The 11,506-nt window shown below is 36.5% G+C and overlaps 1 protein-coding gene across 3 annotated transcripts in view; it reads left to right on the top strand.

Annotated features, from left to right (window-relative positions):
• Positions 1-1,099: 1,099 nt before the first annotated feature.
• Positions 1,100-11,506, top strand: part of LOC100368632 (calsyntenin-1-like) — a 39,789-nt gene continuing 29,382 nt past the window's right edge. Inside the window, exons 1-3 of one of the 3 annotated variants that reach the window (XM_085490637.1) lie at positions 1,100-1,386; positions 3,706-3,766; positions 5,341-5,441. In XM_085490637.1, the coding sequence (XP_085346763.1) occupies positions 3,747-3,766; positions 5,341-5,441 (121 nt within the window). In that variant the 5' untranslated portion in view covers positions 1,100-1,386; positions 3,706-3,746. Of the gene's footprint in view, positions 1,387-3,705; positions 3,767-4,515; positions 4,616-5,340; positions 5,442-11,506 lie in introns of those variants that run through there. The other 2 variants (XM_085490639.1, XM_085490638.1) reach the window with 2 other exon arrangements.

The following is an 11,506-nucleotide window of genomic DNA, read 5'->3' as shown; positions in this document are numbered from 1 at the left end:
TATTCAGTCGTTGGTTGGAAAAATTGTAAACATATTACGTCACGGTGTGACGGCCTATATCGATCAATAATAAGAAACATGAGGAAGTATAAACAAATTAGAAATCTATTAGAAATACGCTAAAATAACGCAAGATTAACGATGGCTATTCTGTAAGCTCTTCTCATATGATCTGCGGTGTGTATCCTCCATTACTTCAAGCAGCTTTTGGAATTGCTAGGTTAATTACAGGAAGGCGAGATATTGTATTTTTTTCATTACCTGGTAATTATCAGATATTTATAAAAACTTATTAATGGAAATATGTAAGATTCAAAGAAATCCAACTCGAGTCCCATATGTCCAATATCGATCTGAAATTTTAGATGAATATTAGAATGGAACCACGAAACCAGCCGAATCTTACTTTGGTTTTGAATTCTCGGATAATTATTCGATGATCATGGAAGTTTATATCGATCTTAGATCAATACTAGTCATTGCGGAACACAACTTGAAATCTGGCTTTGGTTTTGAATTATCAGATGTTATGGATAAAATAGGTTTCGGATCAATATTCAACAGAGTGACCACTATGGAAGTAAAGTTCCATAGAATGTCTAATATTGATCAAAAATTTCGATAAGATCGATATTAAGTCGATATTACACATAGTCACTAGTCATATGCAGTGTCCCGGGTTCCTTGTTAAATATGCAGTGTCCCGGGTTCCTTGTTAAATATGCAGTGTCCCGGGTTCCTTGTTATCATTTTGCTTTCCCGTTAATTGTGACATATATACATCGAGGCACTTTTCAGAGATGAGTAAATATCGTAATGTTCGTGAAGTGGGTTAATATTTAGTCGGTGTTTATAACCATTTTGTTTTAAGTTGCATTATACAGATATGGTTTTAAAATCTTCAGTATCTCAGACAACCAATAATTGTATTCTCGGGGGCGGACATCCGGGCATTTTCTACCGCCTGGCAACCCTCGCGGTGAAAACAAAGACCAAAATCTCGCAGAAAACGGTACTTTGCGATGGTTGTTGAGAGTCCCCTGAACAGTGTAACAAGATTAGCCCTACGTGTGTAACATATATGAATTTGGTTGTTCAGGATTACTTCAAAGTTGAGTTTGTGTTGTTTTCTCGAGTTTTCACCGGCTCCACCGGCGTTCCACAGCAGCGCGCACAGAGCGTGGTACAGTGGTGCGCGTCTTAGCAACGTAGAACGTCCGTGACGTAGCTCCGCCCCCGAGGATTAGTTGTCTGAGGTGATATTAAGTTCAGGTACAGTTTTGGCCGACGTACGGATGGTGGGATAGCCGGCATACATATCTACATGTGTGTGGCACGCCTCTAAAAATACTAAAAGTTTTTAAATTGAACCACGTGGGACATCAGGTAGAGTGACAAGTTTATTATTAAAATTAGTACCTTTGTAATTCACAAATTCAAACGCATGAGTCGGGATGTAAATTGCCTAACACAGCATGTGCATTACATGGTTACAGTGACAGCTTGGACTTGGTGGTTCAAAAGATCGAAAGCTTTGTATAGGCCCAGACTAGTAATACAATTGTATTACTAGTCTGAGGTATAGGGTACAGTAAACAACGTAAATTTACATTGTTAATCACTGGGGAATCCAGGTAACATTTGAACACGTTCAAACGAAGAAAGTTTTAACTTTATGACAGTAATATTCAAGGACTTTGAAATTTGGTATTCAATGTTTAGAGGGACCAGCTGACTCGGTCCTGCTATAAAGCGTTCATTACTCGTACATGTTCAATACAATCCGGTAACTGAAAGACGTCATTGAAAATGTACCACCTCCACTCCAACTTGAAAAACCAAACGATGATGTTTTCTGGGGGCTTTTTAACGATAAAGTTGTGCTATTATTATCTTATTGTTAGCGTCACTGAACGAGGAGTTAGTATGGGTCGTTAAGAGTGAAAAACAACCTATTACCATACAATGGCGAATTCCGCAATTACTGTGGGGTAGTCCGGTAGAAGTTTCGGGGGAGCGTTAATCGAAATAAACATGTTTTGAAACGTCGCGTTTATGATTGTTTTTTTTCACATATAAATGTCAAAAACAAATTGTGTGTGAGCGTATTCGTATTATTGTGGAGATTATATACTTTCTTTTTCCTCTGAAATATCATTGGGCCAAGCCTTACTGAAGTTCTCAATGTGATAAACAACTCGGTCACGTGACATCAAGTTGAGAATGTTCCAGCGTTATTGTTAGAACTTATTTACAAATGATTTAACATTCTGCGCCATTGTCCTGTCAAAACGTCAACTTTACTGGCATAATGCTGGTATTAAGGGCTCGGCCACTGAAAATATTGGGTTGACATTCACAGTGGTAATTTTACCAATATCCACTATGATGTCATCAAAAAGAACATTTACAAGATGACAAGACAGCTGCATTCAAATTGGCGTTACAAAAGCGTCAATGCCACCTGCCTGTGTCACTGTCCAAGGTCAATTCATCGAACTCGATGGTCAATTTATGCATAGTCCCCCAATGGTAAATACATGTACCTCCATGCTCAATGTGAAAATGCTGGGTATTCCCGTGATGTTGCTGTACCATAAAATCTCGCTTTATTCAGTTAAAAATGACTCTAAGTTGAATATTTCCCATGAAAGTTAGTCTATGTTTGTATAACTTCCGTGTCACGTTTATTGTCAATCGTGGCTAGCAACCCCGATTCATAGCACAATGGCTGAACCCTAAATACTCAACTACGTAATTTGTTTTCGGTATTTCCACTTTTCAATTTCTCCATTGTATGGTAATTTCTATTCAAGTACAAGCGATCTAGGTCGCTAGCGCAGCACGCACACCACAAAGTACTCAAATACCCGTGAATAATTTGCGCACATAGCATATAGAAGTTCAAGTTCTCCCCGTATGTGTAAAATTCACTTTCACATACTGTAATTTCTCAGTTTTGAAAGTTCATTTCAATTTCTTGGACATTTTTGTGTTTTTAACAATCAATTCTGTTTATTTGTGGATTTCATAGAGTTGTGAATGGTTGAATGGTTTTTTAAATCTTCATCATCACCGGCCACTATATGCCCCGCGGCGGCATCTATATTATGTCCTATTCAGTTGACGTGTGTTTTTCTCATGGTCCATGTAGTGACTTCATTTAATTTGCCAGAGCGAAAATAGATCAATGTATTCTGTCATAACATCTGATGATATTGACAACATCCCGTGTTGTTATGGAGTACTGAGCGGTATCAGTAATCAACTTCAAACATATTTTTAAAATAATATTTTTCAATTATGACAGCATGGTTAAATGTGTCCTTATACGCAATAATAATAATAATAATAATAATAATACGCAATAATATGTCACTGGATTGTAAAACTATCAATGCGTCATCATTTTTTCTTTGATAGCATAATTTCGCTGAGTTGCAGAATACCTGCCGAATTTCCCATAGCGCGTGTCGTCGGTGGATTACATATTTAGTCACATGACCCAGAACCCCAACGCCACTTATGATGATTAACTACAATAATAATAGTTAAATGAGTGACGTACTTAACACAAATAGATGCCCTGATATCACTTATTAATGCATTAATTTGCAACAATCACCATACACGTGTATGCAAATGATTGTAAGGTATTAGTTAAAAAATCATTTCTATTTCATTTTTTTTCTTCATATCTCACAGCTGTTGACGAACGCAATGGTTCTGTTTTTTGTGATCGTTGAATGAATTGCCTTGTGAGCTGGTATGTACATTTCGTGATTTCAGTTATGCTGATGTTGACTCGAACATCGTTATCTCATATTAACATTACTTCGTTAAATATCAACTCCAAAAAAATGTAAACATCGATCACGCGATTCTCAAATGTGTATTTTTACAGAAAAATAAAAATGATTAATTTGCATCCAAGTGTATTTACCTATATTTCATAAATGGCTGACTGACGAATATTGTATTATAATGTAATAACCTTTTCCATGTATGCATTGTGTTTATGAATATTTAATTGACAAGCTAATGCGATTAGACACATTACCATACAGATTGTATTTATATCGTTAACCCGTGTGGGTACCATGGCGGTCGACGCAACAGGATCATGAGATATCCCCAATGCTTTAATACATGTACAACCATGGACGTACTACTTCATTATAGTGGGTCCATGATCGAACTCTGCAAGGCGATGGTAGCTAATAATAGTGGTCCTTGAAAGTATTATTGTTTTTAAAAAAAAATACAGATAATTGAGCGTGTCAAAGACTTGTGCACAGACCCTGATTTGTGGATAACTCGTAAATGCTAACACATGTGGTCTACATATCATACATTATAAAGGTGTAATAGCAGCAGATTTGTGACGTCACTGTTATATTGATCAAAGATGCTTTAAATATCAAACATATTGGTTTTCCACCTCACGTGCATTGATAAACGCATGTGGTGGCATTTTATTCATTGTGTCATGCTGACGTCACTAACGTGTAGTGGGAAGTACCCCCGTAATACGGGAAGTTCACAGAAAATACGGAAGTCGCTTTGTATGTTAAAAATCCGCCACTTCGTCATTGGATCAAACGTAGCACTCCAGGTAAAATTTAACATGTTGAATTATACACAAGCTCGCATATAGCTTGGAATCGTTAGTGACACCGTTAATTCAACAATTATTAACTTTTCATGGTGTTTTATTTTTGGATATTACTAGTAGCAGGTATGAGACGTTTCTCACCTGCTGGCTGTTCTATCATGTGTCAACAATTTTAAATGGTTTGATTATTCGCAACAAAAATATCAACTCTTTATAACTAAATTAAATTCACGATCACCTGTGATTTAGATAAGTTTACTACGTTGTGGAAAATACTAAGATTTCTACGACTTTGGGTAAAATCAGTCGATACAAGGTGTATGTGTGGGGAGAGTGATAGCTAACAGACTCTCCGCGCATTGTCTAAAGTACGTGGAAAATACTACTTTTCTGTGGGGAGAAAAACTAGGATAAGTATTAAAAGAAGCTTCGGCAATTTATTTTGTTGAATTATACTTAGCTAATGGCGGTTGTACGTATATTATATTTGTTATCTAACTAAACTTGATATAAATGGTAGATACTTGATCGAATTTGGCAAAGAGGAATAGGGGTACTTTACTTCCCACTGTATATAATGCAATCGCCCACATATCCGATGACGTCATGATTTAATATTCAAGGCTGAGCTTCATTAGGAAAACAAGCGAGTCAGTGGACGGCCATATTGGCCTAAAATTTCGTGTTTTTTAATCCGTTTTAAAGAAATATCTGTTCATTATTAGGACTCAAGACAACGTGAACATGCTTTTTAGCTTACGAAGGATATACGGGTTCGCGGTGGTGCTGATTTTCCTGAGGATAGGATCTGTTCTCAGCGAAAATGGTATGTATACATTTTCTTTGGTGTGTCATTTCATTTTGCCGTCTTGGATATTTTGCCATTCATCTCTCGCGCCTGCTTGTCCCTCTTCTAGAAATTGGGTGTTGTCCCTCGAACGTTATACTGAATTCCTTCTCGTGCGGATAGACATAAGTGTTCTGTCATGTGATTTATTGTGGATAAAATGTTGCAGTGGACAGCTTGGTGGCTATTTTAACGATAATTCTGTGCGTGACCTGAACTACTGAACGCATGTCGAAGGAGGCTTTGTGTGGGGCCAGACCGAGGGACAAAGCTTGTGTCATTACTAACTATAACTTCTACGACTCTTTTTCCATTTATTTGCGAGCGAAAACAAAAATAAGTAAACGATAATATAGTTACGATGTCGAAATTACAATGCTATTAGAGTTTGTTTCGCCCTCAGACGGATGTGCCGAACGTCTCATGATAATTTTGCTATTCTTCAGTTTTAACAAAATGGCGATTCGGATGAGTCAATATCTTCCAACTGGAAAATTCATTAGTTTTCTTTATCAAATACTACTCTCCTGTATGTTTTTGTTCGTATATTATCTACATAAAATGTTATTATTCTAATCTAAACACGTCCGATATGTTAACAAAGGTAATTCAATTCTTTCTTCATATTGTCGATATCGCAATCGAACTCGGTCTCAGTGACATTGGTTAACTTGTTTGGCTTCATTTTCTGTCTGTAAATAGTTCACCACTTCATTTTTATTTAACATACAATTGGCACGGATGTCGTGTAGACAATACTGTATTGCATATTGTATTGGTCGTGTTTGTTGCTACATTGGTTCGAGGCAATGTTTTTAGCATATATCACGGCTGCGCAAATGTGGACCTCTGGACCGTATGTATTTTGGTAGCAAATTCTGTACATGTTCGTCGGAACTAATAAAACTAACCGGAAGTCCTTTGATCTAACTTCCAAGACTAGAATTATGACTAGCCAGTTTCCTTCCTACTCCAAACCTGTTATTAATTTATTAAGTCCTTTATCTGTTCTAAGAGCTAGGTTTGTGTTGCTAAGCTGCAAGCTGAGGTCTGAATTACATGACTACATTCGAGTTTTCAAGGTGGTGGGTCATTAATGGTGCTAGTAAACCAAAATTCCATTTTTACTTGATGTACAGTCTGTATTGTAGATGCTTAAAATTGGCTAGTATTTGCCAAGCTCCAAAGATCAGACTCTCCACTGTGGCACTGAAAGGAGGCATAATCATGAGATTGCATTGAAAGTAAGATGACATGCAGATATCTGCCATTGTGAATGTACAATGTCAATGTTAAGTGCCTGTTGATTGACAGTTCACTCTGTACTAGTGCATCCTTTTAACAAATCAGTGGCTTCTGTTAATGGACCAGTTCACTAATGTTACTAACTTCGATCTCATTCAATATAACATAATGTGTTGACGCTTGTTGGCACCTTTGGCCCCCAAAAAATGTGTGGATATGTAAACATGCTCTTCCAAATAATGGTAGGGTGAGTCAGATTTAAAAGTTTGTTTTCGACGCGCATCTTATTTGCACTATGTCACTGAACACCTAGTACCGACGTTTAAATGTGTTAAGTTCTAAATTTGGCAAAAAATGTTGGATAATAAATTTAGTGTCATTGAAATTTTGAGTGATTTTGTGCAATTTTTTCATGTTTGGCTCCAAAAAAGTTCAAGTAGGAAATAAGTCTTGGATAGGATAAGGTCATCAAACAGCAAAACGAAGTGTGTATTAGGCCTTTGCTGAGAGAATGGATTTGTTGAAAATCTGTTCCTTCACATGTATGGCAAGTGGAATTGTAAGCAGTCAATATTTGACCCTGCTGATTAAACATGCATTTTACTGTATGTTGATTGATAATTTTACCTGTACGAGTATGTGCATGCATGCATGGTTGATGTCAATCAATTGATGTACTAGTATATATCCTCCATTATAAAATGAACTCTGTAGCATATCATACTGTTGAGAATACTGTAAAGAGGTTAATTATTCACTGTGTTTTAATTTTGCTTATTTCGCTGACTGGAAAATGCGCTAAATTAAAACCCAGTGAATATGTAAAATTTAGCATAGAACACATTATCTAAATGATAAAACCGTGAATTTAAAACCCAATGAATATGCCTGAAATGGTTAATCAGCGAAATTTAAACCCAGTGAAAATTGGTCATTTGACAGTATCAAGCTGATCGTCATGCATGATTTTGACAAATGAAGTGTTAATTTGTCGGCCATTGTTGAGGGTAGCAGTTTTGAACTTAGTTGAAGGGAAGATGTGTTAATTGGTCATTGGGGAACGGCATATCATAGATTCTATAAGGTTCAAATAGAGTAGTTGTATTCAAGTGATTACCTTGCCCTGCAAGCCAGTGACGAGAACACTTTGTTGCTGTATTGGCTGCTATACTTGTGTGAAAATCGCAGGCCAGCGCAATGCGCACATACAAATATGCAATACTACATTGTTTATGTGAATTGAACTACTGGTAATTCTCTGTATTGAAACGGGTCAGTGGTGCAGTAGATTACTAGGATTTATGTTTGGATGAAAAATCAGAAAACTAAACTGTACAATAGATACACAATAGAGATTCTCTTGCATCAAGGGGTTACACCTATACCTGCTCAAAGTACCATATATTGGGAGTAATCCTATGGTCCTTGAAGTTTATTTGCTGTATATTTAAATTAGGATGTTACATGGGTGTTTAAAGGCCATGTTTTGCAGCACGACTCCAAGATGTAGTCTTTGTTTTGGAGTATGGTTTCCAATTTGTGTTTTGATCCTTCTTTGACCAGTAATCTCAGCGCATCTGTAATTTATTTATCGTGAATGTTGCTTGAAATAACTTCTGTTATATTCAGCGAGTCATAAAAATTCCTATTTTTAGTTAGCTAAAGCAAAAACCAATATGATTTGATGGTTTTTTTTTGTTACTTTAATTAGATGTTGAGAAAGTACATGTAATGTCTGTTTAGAAGAACCCTTATAAAACCCTACCTGGGCCTGCTCATAAATTGACTGTTTTGAGTTTAAAAGGTTAAGGATCTCTGTGCTTACAAGGTTATTTGTAACATAACAGTGTTAATTTGGCAGCAACTGCTTGCTGTGGCCCATGCACACATAAACCGAAAATCACATCACATCACATCATATTCTACTTAATAATTTTGACCACACACACATGCCTGTTGTGCTCTACTGGGTCAACATTGTACCTCAGTTTTATAATTTTAAAACCTTGAAATCATCTGATATCAATTGGTAATATATTTCTTGTGAACAAAAAAAAGCGATAGGGTCAACTTGCTACCCATAAACAAGTTTCACCTGGTGAACTCTATTCTGTTGACTTGTAATCAAGTACTAAATCATGGTCATTGCAAATGTATTAATCGTCTTGAAAGCAATAATTTTTCCAGCCATTTTTGTAGCCCCGGATCCCTGTGTAGTTTTGGTGTGTTTACCAGGGTTCTCCCCAGGGCTTTTTAGCGCCGAGGTCCGCGGCGCTATACCTGTGAATCTCGGCGCTTCACTTGGGACCTCGGCGCTATGTGTTCCCACCTCGGCGCTTGATTTCATATTTGACATGCCAATATCAGATGTGAAAAAGCTTTGTTCGCCACGCCGGTCGGCCCCGACCGTCACTCAAAATTAGTGACCACCACGGAAATGCTTCCGACGAGGACTATTGTCTGATTGTTAGTATAATTACGTACCGACAGACACGCATCCTGTCAGTCGTGGATTATAATTTATAAACAATAGACCTAGTCGCACGATACGTAGCGGCTAGTCAAATTTGTGGAATTAGCACCTCTTTGTTTGTAAGTAAATACTTTCTGCGATAGACACAGTCTTTAGATTGAAAGCTAAAATTATTTCAAAATCAATTCCACCTCGATATAACATGGTCAAATCGGAGTTCACGATCAGTTCACGCTACTCAAGAAAAAAACGTGTTTATTGCGTGATTTGGTAAAATACATTTGAACTTTTATCATTGCGAATCATGTAAAAACTCTTCTTTCAAGACCTAATTTACCTTTTAAAAATTGCAAATCACCTCTTTCGAAAGCTGTCATGCAGTTTTCAATTGAAATCGATGCCAACACATCGTGCTCCGACATCGCTTTACTTCCGCAATGTAATTTTTAAGATCACTACCATTCGGAAAACTTCGGGTTCTACCGGCATTACCATGCGGCATTTTGATTGGTTAATGGAATTTTTGACCCATCGGGTCAAAGGACACATGCTAATGTTTCACAAACATCATGGCGGGTCTGTTTTTTTTTTACCGAAGCGATCAAGTGATCAAAAATAATCGCTCCCGATAAAAATAAGTCTGATTTTACTTACATTTCATATCAAAAAAAAAAGAGGTAAAATTTGTTGAGGAATTATTGCTATAACTGGTGTATAACATGGCCAAGTAAGTTATGTCACGTCGTAACTTTGATGATTGTTTTGAAGCTTTATTTGTTCGCTCATTACTGTAATTGTAAACGTTTTAGAAGTTGATGGTACAAATAATAAATTACAACAATACGTCAATTAATTACGTGATCGATTTTTTGAAGGAGAATGTTTTTGGAGTGAATAAAATTATGAGATTCGTGAACATAAATCTGGCTTAACGTTTTGAATGCGTTTCCTTCAACGTTTTACAAAACAATTAAATTGCAACAATAATGTATTTGTGTTTGTTTTTAGTCTGCAGCATTTGTATTCGAGAATGTTTCAAACTCTTCTAAATTGTGAAACATAATGTGTTGATTCCATTAAAAAAAATATTTGCCCTGTGACTGAGCTCACTAATATTCATAATTGTAAATAAGTTCTGTTAATCAATGAAGGAAAGATATGTAAATGATATGCAAATTATTATGCAAATTAGCCCCGGCGCTATGCATTTTTTCTGGGGAGATGTATGTTTACATTTGTTAGCTGACCACTTGAACACTGACATGGGTCCTGCTATAGCAAAATGGGGTAAATGTGCGAGAGGATAATACACAGGATGCACATGCGCACGCTAGCAATTACGAAACTTTGATTCCCCAGACAACAATTTAAGCAAATTGCGCCAAATTCAAAGTGTAATTGAGATGTTTATGAATAAATTCAAGTTCTGGCAATCACTATTTTGTGTCTGGTTCATCTGTTTGATCAAAAACAGTGCACATCAATTTGCTGTGGATTCACCTCATTTTGCTATAGCAAGATCCGATGACCAAATGTAAATTAACACTCTAACACTGGATCTGGGGCTAATTTTAATGTATTCATCTTTAACTTCATCGTTAATTTATGACCAAATAGATGTATTTACCAACTAATCCCAGTGTTCTCCCCAGACTCTAAGCCAAGCATCGCGGCTAATTTACATAACAATACATCTTATTTGCATAATTTTGTTTGCATAATAATTAGCTTCCCCAACAAACATTTTAACTGAAATAAAGAACTGATACATATCTCATATATTTTTTATCATTTACATTCATTGTGTTTTATGTGTGCATTAAGTCAAATAAAGTTTGAAATAGAACAGGAAAGAAATGGAAATACTTATAGCCAGTCAGTAAATATATTGTTTATCCGTGAAGGTAACTGGTTCATCATTATTTTGTGTACAAGTACAGTCAGTTTTAGTGCCAATGTTACTGTCAGTTCATACGACGGGGGGGGGGGGGGGGGGGGGGGGGGGGGGGGGGGATTTGTTTGTTAAATTTGTAAAATCTGTATGAAGAAATTAATAAATCAATAATGACATTTTTTTTCTACAACGGCATTTCAAAACTAAAGTCAGCGATTTTTCATTGATCTATCTATTATTTGTGTAACGCTACGATCACCGTAACATTGTCAGCTGACGGCATTGCGTTGAACGGGTATTCACCGCTGCTGTTGCGATCATCGGTCCCTGACTTTTTTGTTTAAAAATACACAAACTTAGAATGTTTGCTTAATTAAAACGATTCATTGATGATTAACTAAGAAATTACATCAAAATCGCCAACGAAATGTT

Source organism: Saccoglossus kowalevskii, chromosome 15 (genome assembly GCF_978046115.1).
Source record: "Saccoglossus kowalevskii chromosome 15, keSacKowa6.1, whole genome shotgun sequence".
Classification (NCBI taxonomy): domain Eukaryota; kingdom Metazoa; phylum Hemichordata; class Enteropneusta; family Harrimaniidae; genus Saccoglossus; species Saccoglossus kowalevskii.
Note: the sequence above shows the minus strand (reverse complement) of the source record. Positions and strands in the feature narration are given on the sequence as shown.